The sequence below is a fragment of the Phalaenopsis equestris genome, unplaced genomic scaffold, assembly GCF_001263595.1.
Source record: "Phalaenopsis equestris unplaced genomic scaffold, ASM126359v1 Scaffold000040, whole genome shotgun sequence".
Classification (NCBI taxonomy): Eukaryota; Viridiplantae; Streptophyta; class Magnoliopsida; order Asparagales; family Orchidaceae; genus Phalaenopsis; species Phalaenopsis equestris.
In genome coordinates, this window is record NW_018164482.1 from 36,186 (window position 1) to 61,414 (window position 25,229).

Here is a 25,229-nt window from a genome sequence, read left to right on the forward strand (position 1 = left end):
TCAGCCGAGCCATTGTACAGCTTCATTTCCAGCTTTGCATCCACTTCGAATGGAAATTGATTTCTATGATAAAAAATTGATTGTCATTTTCAACACAGCAATATAAATTTCCGAAGTTATGTCACTTGTGATTGAAGTCCTAGCCAACCCTCGTACATCTTGCACTAAAATCAGATTTAAGTTGTAACAAGTCACATGTAATATCATAGACAAAAAACTCTACGTTCTTTTCCTAAAAGGCTCTAATACTCTATGTTCATTTCCCAAAAATATCTTTAACATGTATTCCATTCCCAAAGCCTCCCTCTAAATCCTCCACCGCATAAAAGCCTAATGCAATAGTAAACGAGACTTACAATTGAAAGCCAATATAGCATTTTCTACTTTCTCTGCAAGCTACTATGTCAAATTTAGATTTATCTATGGGACTCCAAAAAAAGATTTAGCAAGAAAAATTGTAAACTAACATGATATATTTAGCATTACTACTACAAAATATCTTCTCTAAGGTTTAGTGTGCGTATATGTATGCGCGTGTATGTGTGTACCTGTGTGTGTGCACATGTACATGAGAGATTTTATGCGTGAGTCAGTGTGCGCGCGTGCATCTCTATGCATTCTTTAATTTGACAGTTAAGTTCAATACTGTCACAATGCACGAGTGAATTTTCAAATTTACGGGAGGTCATATTAATCCCAGACTACATAAAAGTGTCAAATTAGTCCCTAGGCTCTTTTAATATGAGTTAAAATAATCCTCTCCCAAGGATTATGTTATACCGGTCCAGGATAACATGATTATGTTATATCGGTCCCTCCTGGACTCGCCTAGACCGACCTGACTAAGCCAAACAAGCCGGCCCAGCCTATGGGGTCGAAACACGTGTTTTCTCCTGAGAAGATTCCAGCCTTTGGCTGGGGCACGTTAAGCCCCTAATCACGTATGCGATGAGAGAATTTAAGGGGGTTTGGGGGGAAAGTTTGCATATCTTTTGACGGGAAAGATTAAAAATGTTTAGGGGTCATTATTAGGGCTAATCACCTAGCATTTATTTTCATGTTTTTATTCCTGTAAATTTCTTTTTATCTTCTTGTTCCTAAAAACGTCAAGGATTTGTTGAGAGCCAATCTACCTCTCAGATTATAGATAACCCATTGTATCTTATTTGTTTTCTTAGAGATTAATCAAATTAGCTCTAATTTGGATTTTCTCACATATTTTTTGTAATTTGTTCGTTGATTTTAGTTCCGATTCGTATCCAATTGATATCAATGCAAGATCTTGGAGAGATGGCAGCAAGAAATGTGAATATTTTGTAAGAGAGACTAGAAGAAGTCAATAACAAGAACAAGCCTTTATCCCATTAAGTGGTGTCGGCTACATGAATCCTTTTTCTCCATGTCATATTTACTAATAAATTAAGATCATTTTTATACAATATGCTAAAGCCTTTCTAGATCTACCTCTGCCTTTTTTAACATAAGTTGAATCTAAAACATCTACTATCGTAACCGGATCATCGGAAGGTCGGTGTTTAATGTAACCAAACCATCCAAGATGACTCTTTCTAATTTTGTCCGCAACAAAAGCTACACCGACCCTATCACGAATTTATTCAATTCGCATTTTATCTTGAAGTGTAAAGCCACCCATCCACCTAAGCATTCTCATCTCGGCAACACTTAACTTAATTTATGCTTCTCTTTTAAAGGCCAACATTATGTGCTATTGAGCATTGCAAGTCTCATCACCATCTTATAAAATTTTCCTTTCAGTCTAAACGATACTTCTCTATCACACAATAGGCCCGAAGCATATCTCCACTTCAACCAACCAACTTGAATTCTACTAATAACATCCCCATCTATATCACCATCACTTTAAACAATAGACCAGAGATACCTAAAATATTTACAACTTTTAATAGATTGATCACCCATAGTTACAACTCTGCACTAGAGCTACTACTACTAAAATTACATTCCAAGTATTCAGTTTTAGTTCTACTCATACAAAGGCCTTTAAACTCCAGGGTAGACCTCCATAATTCAAGTTTTTCTTGAGATTTTTCTCTCGTCTTATCTCTTTCTCTAGTCATATTCACATCTAGTCATATTCACAAGAAGGATATCATCAGCAAAAAAACATACACTAAGGTACATCTTGTAAATGTCCAGTAAGAGCATCCATAACTAATCAAAAAGATATGGGCTTAAAGCCGATCCATGAAGTAATCCAACTGAAATAGGAAAATATTTGGACAATCCTGCTTCTGTTCAAACACAAGTAGCAGCTCTAGTATACACATCTTTAATGACTTGAATATAAGTCATATCAACACCTTTCTTCTCTAGAATTATCCAAAAGGATATCTCTTACAATCTTATCATAAGCTTGTTCTAAATCAATAAGAATCGTATTTAGATACTCCTTATTCTGTCTATACTGTTGGGTAATGTGGAGACCTGGTCCACCGAAATTTAATTAGCTTTCTAATTAAGAATCTCACATACCGCTCACCTATTTTCCCACCTACCGCTCACCTACCACATCCCACCTACCGCTCACCTACCTCCCACCTACCGCTTTCATGGTTTTTATAAATAAACTTTTTTGGCTTAAAGGAGAAGTCAAGCCAAGTCAAGCAAGGTCAAGCCAAGTCCTCTTGGGAGCTAAGAGAGGAATGGGAAAGAGAGAAAGGGAGGGAGAGAAGAAAATAAAGATTTTCTTGTAAACATCGAGGCGCTCGATGGTGTGTAATTCCTCGAAGAAATAAAATCTTCTCCAGCCCCGTAGACGTAGGAAAATTTAGAGAGGAAGGGAGAGAAGAAAATAGAGATTTTCTTAAAAACATCGAGGCGCTCGACGGTGTGTAATTCCTCGAAGAAATAAAATCCTCTCCAGCCCCGTAGACGTAGGAAAATTTGCAGAACCACACAAATCTGTGTGTCGCTCTGGTGTTTTCTATTTTTTTTTTCGTGCAATTTATTTTTTATTTTATTATCGTCATTTTTTCACGACATATATAAAATCAATTGCTCGGCATGTATGCAAATTTCCCAAATTTTAATACATAAAACATATTTATTTATAAAAGATAAGACACATTACTTTGATACGGATCTCAGTACGGGGTTCTGTAGAGCTGCCAGGCTTAAATGATTTATCTGTAGAATACAGCCACGCCTTATGAACTCCATTAACGAAGCTGTAGCGATCATTCAACTGCGCATTATAAGGCCACTGAAGAACCAAATTCGCTTGGCTTAATGGCACCGAAGTAAAGCCATCAGTAGGATCCGCGCTGCAGCAGAGAAGACAACTGTACATCATCAGGCTGAAGAAAGCCAAAAATGCAAAGAGAAACGAAGCAGGAGAAGCCATGGGCTCTGGGTTAGTTACAGTACTGATATAATAACGTTTGAATTCCAACGGCTATATTTATAGAGAGAGATAGGATACTGATATAACGTAGTAGAGGGGTAGTTTTATAATTTATTAATTATAATAATTGCCAACATCATAACTAATTAGCGTGTTAGTTTTCTCTGTGTGGGTGGATAGAGTAAATAATTAATTATATGGCGGGGATCAAGAAGTTCAATGACACAGATTTTGCTTATTAGAGGATGCAGATAGAGGACTACCTCTATGGGAAGAAATTTCATCTTCCGTTACTGGGAAAGCGACCAAAAAAGATGGACGAGGCGGAATGAAATTTGTTGGATCGACAGGTTCTGGGGGTTATACGATTAACTCTGTCGAGATCCGTTGCCCACAATGTAATCAAGGAGAAGACTACTGCAGATCTCATGGCGTCTTTATCAAGCATGTATGAAAAGTCATCGGCGAATAACAAAGTGCATCTAATGAAAAAGTTATTCAACTTGAAGAAGGTGGAAGGTGTGTCTGTTGCTCAACACCTAAATGATTTCAATACTATCACAAATCAGTTGTCGTCTGTTGAAGTTGATTTTAGTGATGAGATACGTGCGCTGATATTGTTGGCTTCATTGTTAAATAGCTGGGAAGCCATGAGGATGGCAGTTAGTAGTTCTGCAGGTAAATCTAAGCTGAAATATGATAATATTAGTGATTTGAGTTTGGCTAAGGAGGTGCACAGGAAAGATTCTGGCGAGACCTCGTGTTCAAGTTCGGTGTTGAATGTTGATTCCAGATGAAGATCACATGACAGGAACTCAAACAGAGGAAGATCAAAATTAAAGTCTGGTCAGCAGACAACCTGTTGGAATTGTGGCAAGGCAGACCACATAAAAGGAAACTGCAGGAATCCTAAGAAGAAGGAGAATGATGACGCTAATATTGTAACTGAAGAAATACAGGATGCACTATTTCTGACAGTTCACAATTCTATTGATGACTGGATACTGGTTTCAGGGACTTTCTTCCATACATCTTCCCATCAGGAGTTAATGCGAAATTATGTTGCATATAACTTTAGGAAGGTATATCTGGCTGATGGAAAAGCTCTGGACGTGGTGAGGATGAGAAACGTTGATATTGCACTCCCTAACAAGAGCAAATGGACTTTGCAAATGGTTAGACACGTTCCTGAGTTAAGAAAAACCTCATCTCTATTGGGCAACTCAATAATGGTAGTCATTTGGTAGTGTCCTCAGATAGCACGATAACACTTAGAAGGTGTCCAAATGAGCATTAGTAATGGCTCGGGGCAAGAAAACTGACACACTATATATGACTACAGATTTACTCAAGCGATGACACGTGAGTCAGAGATGCATTATGGGAAAGTAGAAGAAGTTCAATTTCTTAAAAAGTAGTAGAGATTAGACATTGTACAGACAAATGATGGAGAAACACAGAGTTATGAAGAAATCTTGTAAGATAAAAATTTGAATCAAGTGAGAGCTGACCAAGAAGGAAGAAATGGATTCCCTGCCAATGAATCAGACTTGGGAGCTGGCAGAATTTCCACCAAGGAAGAAGGCATTGCACAACAAGTGGGTGTACCGGAGGAAGACTGTGTTTGGTGGCAGTAAGAGGTACAAGACTGGACTTGTTGAAAAGGGGTTTCAGTATAGGAAGGATATTGCTCATGCAGTGGGAGTTATAAGAAGATACAGGAGTAATTCAAGAAAGAGCTTGGTGGTACAAGGCTAAGTTGACGGTGATATGTCAACTGAGGGTGTTACTCATGAGAAGTTGAAGTTGTGCTCAACTTCAGTTGGTCTTCTGGCATGAAAACAGGGGCTTCGAGTTGCATAGGTAGAGTATATAATGTTTGAAGAAAAGGTCGGTACAACTAGTAGATGATGCAGCCAGTAGGTGATGCAATCGGTGTCCCAGTCTCCAAGCGGGAGAATTGTTGGGTAATATGGAGACCTGGTCCACCGAAATTTAATTAGGTTTCTAATTAAGAATCTCACCTATCGCTCACCTACTTTCTCACCTACTGCTCATCTACCACATCCTACCTACCGCACTTATGGTTTCTATAAATAGTCTCTTTTGGCTTAAAAAAGAAGCCAAGTCAAGCCAAGCAAGGCCAAGCCAAGTACTCTTAAGAACTAAGAGAAATAGAGAAAATAAGAGAGAGAGGAAGGGAGAGTTTTCTTGTAAATGTCGAGGTGCTCGACGGTGTAATTCCTCAAAGAAATAAAATCCTTTGCAGCTCCGTGGACGTAGGCAAATTTGTCGAACCACGTAAATCTATGTATCGCGCTGGTTTTTGTTCTGTGTAAAATTTTATTCATTCCATTTTTCGCTTTATTGCCGTCGTTTTTCACAACATGTACATCTCCATCAAACCTCTGAATAAATGTATAGCTTTCATAGTAGACTTGCCCGACATAAATCCAAACTGATTATGAGAAATCTTTGTAACACGTCTTAAATATGTTCAATTACCCTCTCTCATAATTTTAAAGTATGACACATCAACTTAATTTATCTATAATATGCGTACTCTTGTGCATCCCCTTTATTCTTACAAATAAGGACCAAAATACTCTTCCTCCCCTCTTTTTAGAATAGTACTAAAGAGTTTAGTAAGCCAAGAAACTTTCAAATCACTTCAATATTTACACAATACAATTAGGATATCATCAGGTCCTATAGACTTTCTATCGTTGATTTTCTTTAAAGCCTCCCCAACCTCTTTTTTCCTAATAAAACGACAAAAATAAAACATTTTAGTAGTATTAAAGATATTAAGATCACTAAAGTTGATCGTATTTTCAGAAACTTCATCGAAAAATTTATCAAAATAACTCACCCACCTATGTTGAATATTCTTTTTTAAAAAAACATTTTCAGATTTTTCATTCTTAATACACTTTACTTGATTAATTGTTTGCTTCCATTTTCCTTTTATTTGGTTAGTTTATACATATATTTTTCACCCTCTTTAGTATTTAATCTATTATAAATATCGCCCAAAATAAAATTTTTAGCAACACGGATTATTATCTTAGACTCTATGAAACATATATATTTTTCTGATCTCTTCTAAGCTTTTGCGTAAAACAATTTTATAACATAATTTTTTAAATTTTATATTTTCTTGCACATTGTTATTACACTGCCCACTACTTTTATTTATAAAACTTCTTTTTGATTCTCCAAGTACAACTTTTGTCCCTAATTTAATAATTTTATTATTTCATCTCACATATAATTTGTTTCTTCATAAACATCCCAAATCTAGAAATCTTAAAGTTTATTCATACAAATAATTTTTTTTTTGCTGCTCATCTAATTCTATGATAATGATTTATAGTATGTTTTATTTTACAACTCTTCGTCTTAAAATCCAGAACTAATAATTAATGTTGGCTATTTAAATTGTCACTTAGAGTGATTTTACGATCTTTACATTCTCGACGATCTCTTTGTATCATAAGAAAATAATCAATTTGTGTTTTATTAGATATATTATTACAAGTAATAATATGCTCATCTATTTTCTTGAATAAAACATTAGCAATAATAAAATCATACGCTAAACGAAAATCTAATATAATTTTACCTTCTTCATTAATCACTCTAAAATTGTAGCCTCCAAAAATATTTCTAAAATCCTCTTCCACTCTACTAATATGTTCATCTAAATCTCATACAATAAAAATTATTTCTTCAGGAGGTATCAATTATATTAATTCTTCTAGGTCATTTCAAAATTTGTCTTTGAAACCTATATCTAAAACAACTTTAGGAGCATAAACATTTATAATATTAAAAATCTTAATATCACCAACAATCTTAAGGGTTATAATTTTATCATCAATTTTATTAATTTTTACAGCATTATATTTCAAACTCTTATCTATAATTACACCTACACTATTTCTATTGTGGCTCCTACTAAAATACTAAAGTTTAAAACTTAAGCTATCAATCCCCTTAGTATTTTCTCCAACCCACTTAATTTCTTGAATACAAAAGATATTTATCTTTCTTAGTTTACCTGTGGGAGTACTTATATTTCAAGTTCACATCATAATATTAGTTTCATGGATAACTTATTTACCTGCATCCGTCCGTAATGTGAGAAGATTTGCTTATTTGACACAAAACCAATGTGTCGATGTAGTGGCCCTTGCACCATTTTCACTGTATTTAGGTCATACAACGCATCGCTTCCAGGGGATGAACTAGCATTTACATAATAAATCAAAAGATTTATGTCATCATTTTTTGATAAAATTTACGTTGGTTGTCGACTACCTAACGCAACCCCCCACTTTTCACATATGGGGCTTGGGACCCAACAATGGCAGTGATGAAATATTCTCAACCATAAAAGAAAGGTTTTCCTTCATGGAAAACCAATTTGAGGGTCTGGAGAAGATGATGGGGAGGCTTATTGAGATACAATCCAAAATCCCATCAGTATTTCAAACTGCAAAAACATCCCCCAAAAGTTTTGATGAGGGGTGGATTAAGGATTTCCGTTGGAGGGGGATGTGCCAAAACAGTGGGAATTGATTATGCAAGAGAAGGGGAAGTTGGGATGGAGATGCTAGGATTAGGAAGTTGAAGATGTCAAATTTTATGGGGAAAGACGTACATGGTTGGGTGCACCGGATGGAACAATATTTCATGATGAATAAGCTAAAGGAGAAGGAAAAGTTCATGGCCAGAGGGTTATGTTTAGAAGGGAAAGCCCTAACATTTTTTTAGTGAAGGGAGTTTAGATACCCGATGAACTCGTGGGAGGAATTTAAGAATTGATTGTTAGAACGTGTCCGAGCCATTCAAAAAGGAGACTTGCATAGAGTAATTCTTTGCCTTGGCTCAAGAGTGGATCGTGTAGTTTGGGGAAAATTTTGAATTATTGTTGGGAAAGCTGAGGAGGATTTTTGAAGCAGAGGAAAATTTCATTAGGAATTATATTTCCGGTTTGATGAGAGTATGCATCAGGTTACCAATGCAAGGATTACACGCTCCACGCCTTTACAATTTGTGATGGGGAGGAGTTAGCGAAAAGTTGGAGGAAGAAGCGGTGGAGGGAGAGGAGCACTTACATGTTCATTTAGCGGAGTTGTCACTCAATTCAGTGGTAGGATTTACTCCAAATCACACCATAAATGTGAGGGAAAAGATAGGAGACTAACATGTAGTAGTGTTGTTTGATAATGGGGCCACTCAACTTCTTCTCAAATCAGATCGTGGACCAGTTGGAGTGTAAGTTGGTAAATATAGAAAGTTTTGGGGTCATGATGGGGGCTAAGAAGGTGGCAAAAAGTCGAAGAATTTTTAGAGGATTGGTGCTGACATTGCTAAGCATACAGAAGGTGAAGGAATTCCTTCCCTTAGACTTAGAAAGTACTGATGTGATTATAGGGATGAAGTGGCTATAGATGATCAGAGAGAAAATGGTGGATTAGAAATCCCTGACCATTGAGATAAGGGTAGAAGAGAGGATTGTGGTGCTGAGAAGAGATGCTAGCTTGTACAGAACCATGGCCTCACTCAAAATCATGGTCAAGACAATATGGGGAGCAGTATTGAGCTATTTGGTGGAGTTGTAGAGTCTAGAAGAGATTCAATATACAGAGTCAATAAAGTTTCCCAAGTGTGTTCAGCAGTTTTTACAGCAGTTTTCTGACATCTCTTTCGGCCGCCTAGTTGGTTACCACCAGCGAGAGAGCACGAGCATGCCATTGCATTGAAGGAAATGGTTCCTCCTATAAGTATCAGACCATACTAGTATCCTCAGATTCAGAAGCATGAGATGGAGATGTTGATTAGGGAGATGCTTGAGGCAGGGATTATCGGGTCCAATATGAGTCCTTTTACTAGTCCAATCGTATTGGAGAAGAAAAAGAAGGGTGGTAGCTAAAAGTTTTGTGCATTACACGACTCTAAACAAGGAAATTATACTGAACAATTTTGTTATTCTGGTGATTGATGTCTTCATGAGTTTTTTAGAGCAATCATCTTCTCGAAGATTGATCTGAAGTCGAGATACCATCAGATCAGGAATAAGCCAGCAGATGTGCACAATATAACTTTCAGAACTCATGAAAGATATTATGAGTTTTTTGTAATTTTATTTAGTCTAGCCAACGCTCAAGTCACATTTTAGTATCTCATAAACAAGATTTTTTAGCTTTATCTCATGAAGTTCATACTGGTGTTTTTTTGATATCTTGATCTACAGTCGTACGGAGGCAAAGCATATGAGACACCTGAGAACAATATTTTAGACTTTGAGAGAGCATCAACTGTGCATCAATCTAAAAAAAAATGCTCCTTTGCATGGCCGCAAGTGGAGAACCTAGCGCTTGTGATGACCATAGCAGGGGTAAGAGCACACCTGTCTAAGATTGATGCTATGTTGGACTAGTCTTTGCATAAAAACTTGAAGGAGTTGAGAGGTTTCTAAGGACTCACCAGATATTATTGAAAATTGATGAGAGTATGGCATATTATTGCATGGTTGTTGACGGAGCAGCTGAAGAATGTAGTTTCAAATGGGGGGAAGTAGAGAGACATGCCTTCAAACAATTAAAGAGGGGCATGACTAGTGTGTCAATATTAGTACTTCCAGATTGTAACAAGCCATTTGTGATAGAAATGGGTGTTTCAAGTTATGGATCGAGTGCATTACTCTTACAGGATCAACAACTTATTGCGTAAAAAGAAGAAGTCCATTTCCAAGTGGAAGTTGATGGCTATTGCCTTGGCCATTTAGAAGTTGCATTCCTCTCTATTGGGGCAACACTTTAAAGTTAGGACAAATCAGAGGAGCTTGAAGTATTTATTGAAGCAAGGATGCTGCTAAGGAGCATCGGAAGTGATTATCAAGCATACTTGGATATGAATTTGAGATCCAGTATCGCCCAGGGTTAGAGAATAAGGCTGTGAATGCACTATCAAAGAAAGTGGAGGAGCCCCAACTAACAACTTTATTAGTACCCATGGTTTTAGATTAGGAAGCATTGAGCCAGCAGAGTAAACATGATAAGAGGCTGAGAAAGATCGGGGTAGAGTTGCTACAGGATCCGGAGAGTCATCCAAGATATGATTTAGGGGACAACAACTACTCTATCAAGGATGATTTGTGTTACCAAGGCATCAAGGTACATCTCCAAACTGTTCCATGAGTTTCATGTCAATGTGATTGGTGGCACTCAGGGTCACAAAAGACAGACAATAGGCTGTCGATAGCTCTAAATTGGGTGGGGATGCAGAGAGATGTAGAGAACATGAAGGCGAGATAGCGTTGTGTGCCAACAACACATATATTTTACTATGGCACCGGGAGAGTTACTATAACCCCTAGCTTTACCTGAGAAGGTTTTAGAGGTTGTCATGATCAGAGAGATTTACTATGATATTGGCGGTAGTTGATTGCTTGAGCGAGTAGCACATTCCATTCCATTGTGATAACCTTACAATACTATCTCAATCGCTATTGTGCTATTACGAGAAGTGATTCGTTTGCATGGCCTTCCTCAGCCATCTCTAGAAGGAACTATTCAAATTATGAGGGACAACCCTAAAGAGGAGTACAACATATCATCCCCTAATAGATGGCCAGACGGAGGTGATCAACAGAATTGTAGAGACGCACCTCCGTTATTTTGTATCAGATACGTCGAGGCATTGAGTAAAGTAGATTGCTTGGGTTGAGTAGTAGTATAATACTCATACCATGTTCAGCACAGATCACTCCTTCATTGTTTTGTATGAACGGGATCCACCTCACATTATATATTATGGGAATAGCACTACACCAGTATACAATGTAGACCAATACTGAGGGCTCAACAGATCATGATGATGAAGGCTGATGGAGAAAGTAGGGAGTTATAATTTATTTGAGTCCGAGGACATGGTTTATTTAGACTTGAGACCTTAACGACATAAGAAACTGATCAGGAGGAGTGATAAGATTTCCTCTCTATATTTTGGACCATATGAGATGGTGGCATGCATTAAGGCAGTGGCATACTGTCTGAGGTTAGCAGCATCATCATCATTGCATCTAGTATTTCAGGAATCACAGTTGAGGCGTGCTATTGAAGACCACACAATCACATCTTTACTATCTCCGACGCTGATAGAGGACAAGGAGGTGGTTTTGGAATCTTTGGACGTAGAAGGGGCACGCCTAGATATGACTAAGGCAAAGGAGGTGTTAATTAATTAAAAAGGTTTGCCAAATTATGAAGCAACTTGGGAGCTTAAGAAGTGATCCAAAAGTAGTTTCCAACATTCCACCTTAAGGACAATGCACTTCATTAGGACGGCAGTATTTTTACGTCAATTTTTTCTTGACTGGCCCGACCCAGCCGGACCAACTGGTTGGCCAAACTAGGAAGTGAAAACCTCTTTTTCGCCTAGGAAGATTCTAGTTAAGCCCCTAATTACGTGTGCAATAAGAAAAATTAAGAGGGGCTTTGGGAAAAAAATTAGAATGTGTTTCAAAGGAAAATTTTGAATGTGTTTGGGGGTATTTTATTAGAGTTAAGGTTTTTTTCCTGTTTTGATTCTTGCAATTTTCTTATTGTCTTCTTGTTCCTAGCGGCATCTAGGATTTGTGGAGAGTCGATCTACCTCTCAAATTGTAGATCAATCATTGTATCTTTTTTGTTCGCTAGGAAAATAATCAAATTAGCCCCAATTTAGGTTTACCCAAATATTTCTTGCAATTTATTCGCTGATTTTCGTTATGATTAGTATCAGATTATTTTAGCCTCTATTAAGAGAATCTAGAACTAAATTGATATTTTTATAGACTTTGGGACTAAAATGTACCCTCATAAAGAGTGAAGGGACCATTTTGACACTTTTATCCACAATGGATATTCTCCTAGCTAGAATTTATTTTTAAGCGGCACATGACGAATCAGCCAGCAATAACTCGATTCAAGAATGAGAAAGTGTGACTGACAATTAACTGAAGTTCTGAACCAAAATATATCCTATAGATTAATATAATGGAGGAGACAATTGCATGTTGAAGATATTCACCCAATCAAGTACATCAACTGCATTCCCATTCAGCAGCTTATGGGTCTCCTCCTTCGATTTGTCTTGTTTCTCTTTAGCAACTGCTGGAAGCAATGGTTGGCTTCCATTAGTACGGTCAGGCATTTCTGTAATTATACAAATTTAATTACACTGACAACTAGGTCCAGAATCCAGGAGAGCAGCAAAAGAAGAACACAAGGCAAAACCTGTTAATTTTGTCTCCATAAAATACACCACCAAGCTTGTAGTATACCTAGCATGGAAGCAATTTAACAAAGTTAAATGACTCGAAAACATTTCAATGTAAAAATATTGCAACGAATTTTATGACTAATTAACTAACCATGCAACCACAACATCAACACTGTAATGCTTCCGCGAAGCTATTATAAGAAGACTTTGTATGACTGCCATCAACCATGTAAGCATTTTAAGAAACCTACGATAACACAAGAAATATTCAAAACATAAACGAAACAGTAGATGCACACAAGTCATTGGGGTTAGACCATGTCTATAAAGAGTAAAAAGCAAGGGGGTAGAAATAACCAATAAATGACAAAGCCCAATAGTACTACAAAGACCAAATCAAATAGTTTAGCACGGTTATACCTTTTAGAACCATACTTATAGTATGTGAGAACAAAAACCAGTGTAAATATCATATGTGATGAAAAAATCAAATCGCCGCAGCCATATAAGACCCCTCGTACTGCAAATAAAAGCAACAATAAATGTCCAATGAACGATGAGCTCCCATGCTTAATAGAAACAGATTGAAAACTGATGGCATACCATTAATGAGAAACAGATCTAATAGTCTTTCAGGTGTAAGAGTGGCATACTTTGAACCCTGCACTTCATATAAAGATTCTATTTGAAAGGTATATTAGCATAAAAAAATATTTTCTTTTATGTTTCATATTCAATTTACTGATATAAATTAGGTAAGTTAGAAGCCAAACTGAATAAATCCTATGATCATTTGACTGGCTCATTTGTCAATAGCCAGAAATTCTATAGCAAGTTGTTGCAAAACTATTGCCATGTCAATCAGTAAATGAGTTCGCAAAAATATTTGGCAATCTAACAATTTCTCCGTATATTATTACCTCGCGGCAATGATAGTTTGGACCTGGAAGATGCGTAGAGTAGAATGTGATAATTCTCAAAGCCTGGCAAGTCTGCAGGAATAATCTCCATCTGTAAGAAACAAAGTACATGATGGCAATATAATAGATGAACTATGTTAATTTGAACTTACAACTAAAATTGCCAACACTCTACGCCATAGAAGAACTGTGTAGAAGCGTTTGCTATGATAAATGAAAGGATAAAAAGTCCACTGCAACCACAGGCAGACAACTCATTTAATACCCTTCATATTCACAAGCACACAGTCATATAAAAACTGGAAACTTATGCAACTGTGTGTGTTATATGCCTGTGAAAATATTGAATCGACATAAAAATCCTAAACATGTGATATCCATACTGGACATTAAGTACTAAAATCATCACAAAAAAAGTCCTTAACGAGAGCAAAATTTGAGATAAGATGCTACAAAACTTCAAATTACTTCGTTGATGGAAATAAAAAAAAGGAAACAAAAGGAATTAACCTGAGCAAATGATGTGCATAAATAGCAGGCAACCCAAATATAATTAATATATGGCATTACCAACACAAAAAATCATGGACAGTTTTAACAAGGTTAATTGATTTGCAAAATAAGTTAATATCAGCAAGGGATCCTTGCAGTGAAGATAGCCAAGAATATTGTTGGATCCTGATTTGTTTTGTGCATCCATACCACCAACGAAAGATCTGAAACAATGCTTCGAGCTAAGAAATTTGAAAAATAAAAGACAAAAAATGAGCTTTTTCTAATATTTGGGGATCCTCTCTTGAAATTACAATGGTCAACTCTATTTATGCTCATGCATTATAAATCAAGTACTCACTACACTCGGATCCCAAGAGATCCTCGATCTATCTCCATGCTCTTCTTGTGACATGAGCATTATATTTGATATTATCCTCATCCCCCTCCATTTGAACTGTTCCTTATAAATCTCTTTCCTATGTAGCTTGTTAGTGATGCCTCTATCACTCAATTCAGCCATAGAGTGAGTTGATCTTCCCAGGCGAATAGATCTCATGAACAGTTCTGCCAGCTCAGTCCATGGTGCGATTGGACTTCCTCAGAGAGTTATCGAGTTGGCTTAGTCGGATTGAATATCTATGGGCAGATCACCATAAATGAGCTATTGGCCATAACTTCTTGATTGACTTGATCAATCAGTTCAACTGTTATGGCCAAACTATTTAGCCAGCTCGTGACTTAGGTTCCTTATATCTCGTACACGCTATAAAATTTCAGCCATTCAAATATGATTTTGGCCATTATTTAAATAGATATATTAGAAAAATTTTATGGCCGGTAACCTGATGAGAGTTGAAAGGTTTTGAAAGGCAAACTTGAGCAAGCAGTTAATCTGCCTTCTACCGAATGATGCAATAAAGTAGCTAAAAACAAAAGAAAATTGCAATTTTATTAATCACTGAACACTGGACAGTAATAAAGACAAGAACCTGAATCATTAACCGATTTTTAAGTGAATCCAATATGCCTATGCAAATGCAAACATGCACTTCAAAATATTAGTAGTTATGATTTCATTGGAAATATTCTAACAGTTTCAATAATACTAAGGTCCTGGTTTCTACTTTAAGTTTTTCACAAAAAACATGAAAGATAAAAGAACCATATTGTAATTAATATGATGTCAGCATTTATGTTGGTATAATTTTTCAGTGCCGGCACATTTTCTATACTTCTTTTAATTTGAAGTAAATAGATCATGAGCACAGGAAAGCCCAGGAGGAAACAGTAGCACAAACCAAACTTAACCTGTAGAATGGGTAAGCAGAAAGCAATGCAGGTAGACTAAACAAAAGAGGGCACTGAAAAGTGACAACAAATCCAAGACCAGAAGTCACAAATTTAATTATTAGAAAGAAAAACTCATAGTTTAGTAGAAAAACAGAAAATAGCGTGTAGTTTAGAAAAGAATGCTTACCAATACAAAGGAGAAAAAGATGACGGAGAAAAAGGTTTCACTAACATATGCTTTGTTTGGCCCTAGCTCCTAAAACAACATGGCCCAGCAAAAAAACATCATCCAAATTGACCCAAAAAATAAATAAAGCATTAAAATATGCATCAAGGAATTACACACCGGAAGCAGACTGAAACCAAGGTCTGGTAGAATAGGTCTTGGTCGATGTAAATAATGAATTCCATGAGCAGCAACCCCATGAATATACTGCAGTCATGTAAAATTTATAGTTAAAATGTCTAGAAAATGCATAACATTGTAAATAAACAAAAAGCTTAAATAAGAATTGAAAATAACAATGCATAAAGTTTACATTAAAACAGAAAGATTAATTTCAATAAACGTTAATTATTGGTGAATATGATGACGTTAAATTGTAAGCGATGGTGAAATATTTCCAAAATGATGGTAATCTTTGAATTTCCTTAAGCAGAGTTTAAGTTTTCCTTTAAGTTACATAGATGTCCGCTAGCCTCGGCTTCTTATTCAGCACTAATAACCTTTCAACCCATCTTGGCAGCTAATTGCCACTTGTTAAGGTATCCAAGGCTATGCTCAACCTTACAACAAATATAACAACAACAACAACAACAACAAGCCATTATCCCACTAAGTGGGGTCGGCTGCATGATTCCTTTTTCTCCATTTCATGCTATTGGGCGTCATATTTCATTTAATTCTAATAGATTAAGATCATTTTTTATAGAATATGTCCAAGTCTTTTTATGTTTACCTCTGCCTTTCTTAACAAAAGTCGATGCTAAAACATCTAATCTCCTAACCTAATCATCAGATGATCTACATTTAATGTGATCAAATCATTTAAGATGGTTCTCTCTAAGCTACTAACCCTATCATGGATATATTCAGTTCGCATTTTGTCTCTAAGTTTCAAGCCACACATCCACCTAGCCACACATCCACCTGCATCACTTAACTTTGTTTTGTACTTCTCTTTGAAAGGCCAACATTCTGCGCCATAGAGAACTGCAGGTCTCACCACCATCATATTAAATTTTCCTTTAGCCTATGTGGTACTTTTCTATCACATAATAGGCCAAATGCATTCTTGCAATTCAACCAGCCAACTTGAATTCTACTAATAACATCCCATCTATATCACCATCATTTTGAACAATAGACCTAAGATATATAACATGTTCACACCTTTTAACGATTTGATCGCCTATAGTTACAACTCTGCTACAAGAGCTACTACTACTAAAATTACATTTCATGTTTCATTTTCATGTATTCAATTTTAAATCTACTCAAACGAAGGTCTTTAGACTCCAATATAAACCTTTATAATTCAATGTTTTCTTGAACTCGTGCTCCATTTATATCCATAAGAAGGATATCATCAGTGAAAAGTATACACACCAAGGTACAGCCTCCTGTAAATGTTCAATAAGAGCATCCATAACTAAAGCAAAAAAATATGGGCATAATGTCAATCCCTGATGTAATCCAACTGAAATAGGAGAATATTAGGTTAATTCTCCTTTTGTTCTAACACAAGTAAATGCTCTAGTATATATATCGTTAATGACTTGAATATAAGTCATATCAACACCTTTCTTCACTAGAACTCTCCACAAGACTTCTCTTGGAACCTTATCATATTATTTTTTTAAATCAATATAAATTATATGTAGAACCTCCTCACTCGCTCTATACTTCTTCATCAAACCTCTCAATAAATATATAGCTTCTATAAGAGACCTAACAGACATATATGCAAACTGATTAAGAGAAATCATTGTATCATGTCTTAACTTATATTCAATTACCCTCTCCCAAAATTCTAAAGTATGACACATCAGCTTAATTCCTCCATAATTTGCACATCCTTGTGCATCACCTTTTTTCTTAAAAATAGGCAACAAAATACATTTTCTCCACTCCTCAGGCATCTTATTAATTTTTAAAATAATATTAAAAGTTTAGTAAGCCAAAAAACTCCCAAACCTCCTAAATATTTCTACACTTCAATTAAGATATCATCAGGTCCTAATGATTTTCCACCATTGGTTTTCTTTAAAACAACAAATAGTTAAAAAAAATAAATATTTCCACACTTCAATTAAGATATCATCAGGTCCTAATAATTTTCCACCATTGGTTTTCTTTAAAACAACAATAGTTAAGAAAAACGTTTTGGTGTAGAAATATCAAGTGTTGACTCCATTCCATAAGCATAAGCTTCAGATTTAAATTGGGCTTAACCACTAGTATATCTACCCCAGCATCAGTCTCCCATTGGTACACTCCCTAACAAGTGGTATCAAATGAGATGCTTCAACTAGGATGGCATATTTCAAAGATTTAAGGTACCCATGAGTCCTACTTATTTTCGATAAGTGTTGAACAAAATTTAAGAACATATCTTAAACGATGGATCCTAGTGATTGAATCATTTTAGGGTATATGATACATGACGATGCTTTCGTTTGACAAGCAATGCAGAGTTCTCCCATGTAAAGGGAAGTTTGCTAAGGGAAACTTTGAGTTCCATACCACAATAAATAGCTAAAAATAGCTTTGTGTAGAAATATCAAATGGTTGGCCTGCAAAAGTGTCGTTAAGTGGTATTTTTCTTTTTTTTTATTCTATTATTATATTTTTTTGTGATATATGTTATTTATTTTTGCGTTATACAAACAACATATCTTTTGGAGGAGAAATGTAGGAACTGGCCAAGCACCACAACATACAACTTGTAGTGTCGTGACACTTGAACGTTAGCGCCACGGTGGTAGTGGAGCAAGGCCTCGTGGTCCGAAGTGAAAATTTTGGTAGCAGAAACCCGAGAGAAAGACATTACAACAACGAAGCAAGCGTCCTAGCGACCAAACTAGCAGTGTCTTGATGCTCAGAAGTTACCCATACCCCATTTTAGAACCTGAGAGCTAGAAATATAACATCTGAATGCAAAAGCCCAGCGCCCAATTAGAGCACAACACCACGATGCTTGTAGCTGACATTGGATAGTCTCCACATGATGTTGGCAATTATTTAGACATGACTCCAAAAATACTTTATATAAAGTTCATTTCAGATAAGTGGAGAGGATAAGAAAACACACTTGGATAGCCTTGAGAACCATTTACTATCTTAGTAAAAACATGTACTTTTCTAAGACCACTTATGTGTATATTTATGATTCTTGAGAGGAATGTGCTTATAATGAGAAAGATTTGACAGAAAAGCAAGAAAAAGTGTTTATGAAGGGAGATTGGCTTAGAGAAAGAAGAACTAATGTGTGATGCGAGTGATTCTACAATAAAAGTTTTCCTTAAATAAAAAATGGATAAGACTTTTCATGTCATTTACTATGTTTTTCAAACTCACAAGAGTCCCAATTATTTTACCTTAGAAGTCAAGATACTTGAACTAAGACATGTAATCATCAAAACAGTTCAAAACAACCGCAGAGGACCCAAACCTTCACTTGACAACTTTCTTAGAACTGTATGCCACATTCAAGTATAATGTTGTCCCCAACAATGTGGTTAGAGTAAAAATTATTCTCTTTATTACAAAGGAATAAAGACAAGATGTGGTTAAACTCTTTAGCGCCAAGATCAATCACCACTTGAACTAACTTAGATAAAAAATTTACGATCAAATAATTTTTTCCATCCAAGTTTACTAAAATTAGAACGGATGCCTAGTTATGTGAAATTTGTGGAAGAGATTGATAAAAATAAGAGAAAAATCTAAGATATTGAAACTATTATGTTAGCTGAGGTAAGCAGCGCGGTCCTGCAGAAGATATTACCACTAAAACTTAAGGGCCCAAGGAGCTTTACCATTTCATTTGCATTAAAAAATTTACGAGTAAGCACTCTATGACTTAGCAGTAGGTATCAACCTCAAATCTCTGTCAATTTTCAATAGACTAGGATTACGAGAGGTCCAGCCTACCATAGTGACCCTACAATTAGTTGACTAATCTTTGACCCATCATATGGAGTGAGAGAATGTGTTTGTGAATGATGATAAGTTTATCTTCTCTATTGATTTAATTGTTGTAGACATGAAAGAGAATAAAGAAATCTCCATCTTACTTGGCAGACCATTTTTAGCCACAGGAAGAGCTACGATTGATGTGCAGAAAAGGAAACTTATAATGAGAGTTAATGATCAATAGGTGACTTTTGACATTATGAAATCGATAAAGTCCCCCTAATACCCCAGCGATGATTCCTGAAAGTTGAACCTAGTAGAGCACCATGTGGTTGAGGATTGTAGTGAAAGCACTGAAAAAGAATTTGCTCTACTTCTAGAGGAGACTCCTAGAGTTGTTAGGGATAGGGTTGAGCTATTGGATCCTACTACCCACACCCAACTTGTGATTCCATCCATAGAGGAAGCTCCGGAGATAGAAGTGAAAATTCCCCTTAAGCAGCCCCAGTATGCCTTTGTTGGAGAAGCCTGAGTTGTGCCCATCATAATGTATGTCGAGTTGCGTGACTTACAAGAAACAACTATATATTGGATCTAGAGATAGTTTTAAATTTTACAATCCAATTCAACCCCCTATATACCATTCAGAAAAGTGTTGTAGAATTGAGAAAAAGAGATAATAGAAAGCTCTGAACAAGAGTATTGGATTTAAAGAGGACTCCAAGAAGAACAAATTATTGAGAGATTGATTACGAATTACGAAAGAGGCAGTTTGCTCTTAGGAAAAAGTTTTATATTTGATTTTGTCTGGCTGAGAATATGAAAGCAGGCACTACTTGGGAGACAACCCAAGATTGATTTGAGTTTGTTTGTGTGCTTTGATTCGAGTTTGATTTGAATTTGCATGTTGTGTGTTTTTGAATTGAAGTTTGTGATTTTAGGTGCATTTTCAGATTTAGGTACCCTCCTCATTCGATTCAGTATGACATACACACTTTTGTTCTTAATGAGATTTTGTTAATCACTCGATTAGACCTCAAATGATTTTATTTAGATGTGATGTGTTTAATGCACTGAATGTTACATTTTATGTGATGTTAGATTTCTTGCTATGACATGCTAGATTCTTTATCTTTCTTGCAATTTTCCATAAATCATGAATAGAATAGAGAAAAAGTTTGGGGGGAGGGGGAAGTTATACATGTGTACTTGCCTGAAAGTAACTGACACACCTAAGCTGTAAAGTTTACTCACGAGTATTGACTCATGATAGGATTCTTGGTGATTTGATAAGGTTATGTAATGCTTTCTTAAGAATTAAGAATATCAATAAAAGGAGAGGATTAGGATTAATGCCCTAATAATTTATTCGTCTACTTTAAATATTTCTACTTGAATCTTAAAATGTCCCAAAACAGTTAAAAATTTATAATTGAAAATATAAGTCATTAAAAGGAGAAAATTATGCATTTAAACATTTCGCTCAGCCAACCTATTTGAACTTTAATTTTTTAATGGATTAATATTTAGAGATTCATATTAAGAAGTAATTGAAAATTATCAATTAGGAAGATCATTAAAAATTTTATGTTTAATCAAATAAAATAATTTTTAGTGAAATTAAAATTATTTTTTAGCTAAAACAAAAAAATAAAAGAAAAAATGTGTAAGGCAGTGATTTAGAAGAAACAAAAAAAAAAGTGGTTAATTATTAAGAAGAAGCTTGAGATTAAGCATAAAAATAAAGAATGGGCGTCTAGATCCTTTTATAATTAATAAAACTTCAAAACATTCTTAATGGAATTTTTAAATATAATATTAGAAAGTAAAATGATTTTGAGTTGTTTGACTAATAATTAATTGATTTTAAAATATTTCTAAATAGTGAAAATATTTTTAATCACACTGAATTAAGTGTTTTGTGATCTACTTAGGCTCATAAAATGCGAATTAAGGAAAGAAGGGGTTATTATATATTAATGAAAATTTAACTCTGAAAAAAGATATTTGCACATCTTTTATTACCAACTATATAACCACGTCAAAAAATTATGAAGTCTGACATAAGTTTAATTCTACATGTGAGATTACTTGAGGGTCAATAATATGTAAGCTTGGGAGAATTGATGTAAATCAAATTCATAATATTTTTTTATAAGGCTCATGGTTTATTTCCATATTATGATGATTTCATATTCGTGGAAGATATTTTTTCTCTGTTCTGCAAGTTACAGGTGTGAGCATACGCCAGGAAGCCAAAATATGAAGTTGGATCAATTATAAGGACTGGTGTACCTATGCAATCCCATGATATAACTATGTCATTTTGCAGCAAAATTACGCCAGTCTTTTGCATATTTGCCAGTTTACGGCATAATTATGTCAGGCAACCGGTGGATGAGGCATAACTACACAAGTTTGCTAAGGAGACTTAGGAGGAGATTTACAGGAAAACCTAGTTATTTGGAAGCAGCTTTTCTTTGTTTTTTGGGAGTTGTGAGTGTGCCCTTGGGTTTTCTCTATTGATTTTTCTTTGGAGAAGATTTCTAGGTTTATTCTCTTTGAGAATTTTGGAGAGTTTTGAGAGAGAGAGATTTATGTGCACTTGTATAAGGGAGATCACTAGAGAGCTTGCATTATACATAGAGGATGGCGGTGTGCGTATTCCAAGGAGAGATTGGGTTGGGTTTAAGTTTTTGTATCTTCTTACATTGTTTTCTTTAATAGTTTCAATAAAAAATTGTGTTTTATTTCCTCATTCATAATAGTTAAATCTTTTTCATAACCTTGTGATGTAATACATGTGAATTTTTCATTATTTTATATGTTAATTTTTTTGCAGATATTTTTCTATCCATTGATTTAGATGTATTACAGACATTGCAGACATTTTGTAAATTACGATCAATGTCTATTTTATATGTTAATTTTTTTGCAGATATTTTTCTATGTTCTGGATGTCATGTTACATGTGTTAACCATTGATCGTAATTTACTTCTAATCTAGCTAATTAGAAAGGTAAAACATTTTGTAATCTAGATCTTTTAACCGTTGACTGGAAGACAATTAGATCAACACAGATTCATATAATACACAGATTCATATAATAAAATAGACATATTGTCAGTAGAAAAGTCCAATCTAAATAGGGGAATAGGAGATTCCTAGAAAGCCTTGTATGGTTAAGTCCCCTTAACGGTAATACGGGTTTCCAACACTTCTTATTCCATTGATTTAGGCAAAGGAAAACTTATCCCTGCAACGTGGGGAACTTAAAGAAAAAATATCGATGATTCACTAAACAAGCATCAAAGGAGTATGAACCTTTTACATATATAAAACTTCAATGCAACATAGATTTATTTTATGATTCCTGCATTAGGATTTTAGAGCATTTTTTTTTTTTGCAAATATAAATCATTCAAACTAGACTTTTTTTTACAAAGGATCACATCATTCAAACTAGACTTAATGGTGTAGTAAACTAGAATTTTGTCTTATGGAAAAGTTGATAAGTTTCATCATGGGATCTATATGCAGACTCTAATTTTGTATATTACTTTATCGATGCATAGACTTATGTGATTGACCGATTGCTTCGTAGCAATTTTAGGCATCTAGCGCATGCCACCTATACACGCATTTTTTTTTGTGGCGGCCAAACACATTCTGGCTTAAGTACCTCCCGATCAAGGGAGGTGACGACGGAATACCACTGAAATTTAAACTAAATGACCTCTATTAAGAAGAGCTTAAGAGAATTTTGTTAAATATAAAAATAATTAAAATGAAAAGATAACAGTTAAAAGAAATTGAATACTTAAAATATAAGCAAACAAATATGAGCAATGATGACTCGATGGCTCGTCATCGAGCTCGAATGAAACTCGTAGTCAACTCAATAGCTCACTTATAAATGCAAATAGAGTTTTGTTGGCTAATCACAATTTTTTGAGCAATGCACTATATCTTCCCTCCACAACTGCTTGTTTGGGTGGAAAAATTTAACGTTGACTTGAGCACACAAAAAGTCAATGCTATATCAAATATACTATTAAATTCATATTCAAAATAATTTTATGTCAATAAGGATGTGACTCGAATCCTTTTTTTACATGTTTGACTAGTATGCTCCACAAAGAAAAAATTACGACCAAAACCCTCAGGCTTAGGTAGTTGGCCAGTATGCACCATTTTAAAATGATCATGGTTGCAGCCCATATCTTTTCCAATGCATCTAAATGGCAATGGGAGGGCCTACGGGCAATGGCGACGATTGACTGGCAGTGCGCAGTGGTCGGCCAACGACATGCGGGGTTGGGGATTGGGGTGGTGAGCTATAGGGGTTAGCGGTGCAAACAACGCTTTTCACAAAGGTGTATTTGGAATTCGCCCAACTCCAGAGAATTCCAAATAAATTGAAAATGAACTAGAGAATAAATTCCAATTACATTATAATTATATAGTGTATTTGAAATTCATCTAACCAAATATCAAATTTCTGAAACTTGTCCTTTTGCAACTGTTTGCGAAGTTTTATAATCACAAGTAACACTGCACAGCTAATGCCATGGCTAGGATTAAGAACTTTGAAAGAGATGCACATAAATTGTAGGTTATCCGTTGCACGTTTTTTCCACAAACCAGACAGTGATATGCCATACATTTCAGAAACAAAGCAGCAAAAAACTAACAAACAAAGCATGCCTCCCCACCAGTAAGCCAACTCAATATGATAAAACTTGATCACAGCTAATGCCATCAGAGAAGATAAAAAACATGATCATTGCTTTTTCTCTGTTTTGTCTATAAACATGATGAAACTATGAGAAGCCAAATCCTCTGTTTTTGCCCAGATTGTGGTTCTCATCAAAAAGCAAATTCAGCACAAAAACGTTAACATCAAGAAAAAATTGCATAGCAAATACCACTATAACACTAGCGCATGCATTCATCAACAACTCAAACACACACACACACACACACACACACACATATATATATATATATATATATATGAAGTAGTCCTTGGACAAAAATTTCCTCAGTTCCTTCGTATGTGTTCAGAAAGTACAAATAATACCAGAAAACATACCTGAAAAATAAGCCCCGCTAGCAGAAGCTTCCAATTCTCAAGAAAAAGCTGCATTTCCACACATGTTTCCGTTGCAATTTTCCTCCATAACTGCGAAAACACCATAATCACCTCCCAATATCCCATGTACCGGATCACATCACACATCCATCATCAAGGAAGAAGACATACCCTCACAGCCTCTCGCCCAATGCAAAGCGTCATCTTAATCAGCAAAAACACACAGTTCTATAGAACTCAGCATCCAGCGAAGAATCCCGCCAGCATTATCTTCTTCCTGTTTCTCCCCCTATAATGCGCGAAGCAAGGTTAGGTTCAACGGCTTCCAGTTCCTTCTTTTTGCTTAACAAGACAGGCGTAAGATATTTCCCACCGTCGGAATCCTTGAACGAATTAATCTACTGAATTCGTTATTAATACTTTAGATGAAGCGTCTTCAAAAGAAAGTAAAAAAGAAAAAAAAAAGAGGGAAGGAATTGGAGGAAAACTCAGGAATCGAGGGCCAGACCAAGGCCTCCTGTGTGAAAGACTTCGCGCTAGCTTTGAGACTGCCTCCTCCGGAATGAAAACGGCGTAAATGAAGAGGCGAGGAGGAGGCCGGTGGCGAGGGAGAAAGAGGAGGTTGTAGGCTA

At 35.6% G+C, this 25,229-nt stretch overlaps 1 protein-coding gene across 1 annotated transcript; it reads right to left on the reverse strand.

Annotated features, from left to right (window-relative positions):
- LOC110019040 (phosphatidylinositol:ceramide inositolphosphotransferase-like) lies at positions 1-25,229 on the reverse strand. The gene is made up of 14 exons (XM_020716560.1): positions 25,106-25,229; positions 24,971-24,998; positions 24,769-24,886; positions 24,598-24,687; positions 15,710-15,796; positions 15,551-15,619; positions 13,731-13,811; positions 13,579-13,650; positions 13,262-13,319; positions 13,079-13,178; positions 12,810-12,905; positions 12,673-12,719; positions 12,467-12,591; positions 1-63 (listed from the first exon to the last, which is right to left on the reverse strand). The coding sequence occupies exons 3-14, from the start codon at positions 24,799-24,801 to the stop codon at positions 1-3; spliced, it is 921 nt and encodes a 306-aa protein (XP_020572219.1). The 5' UTR covers positions 24,802-24,886; positions 24,971-24,998; positions 25,106-25,229.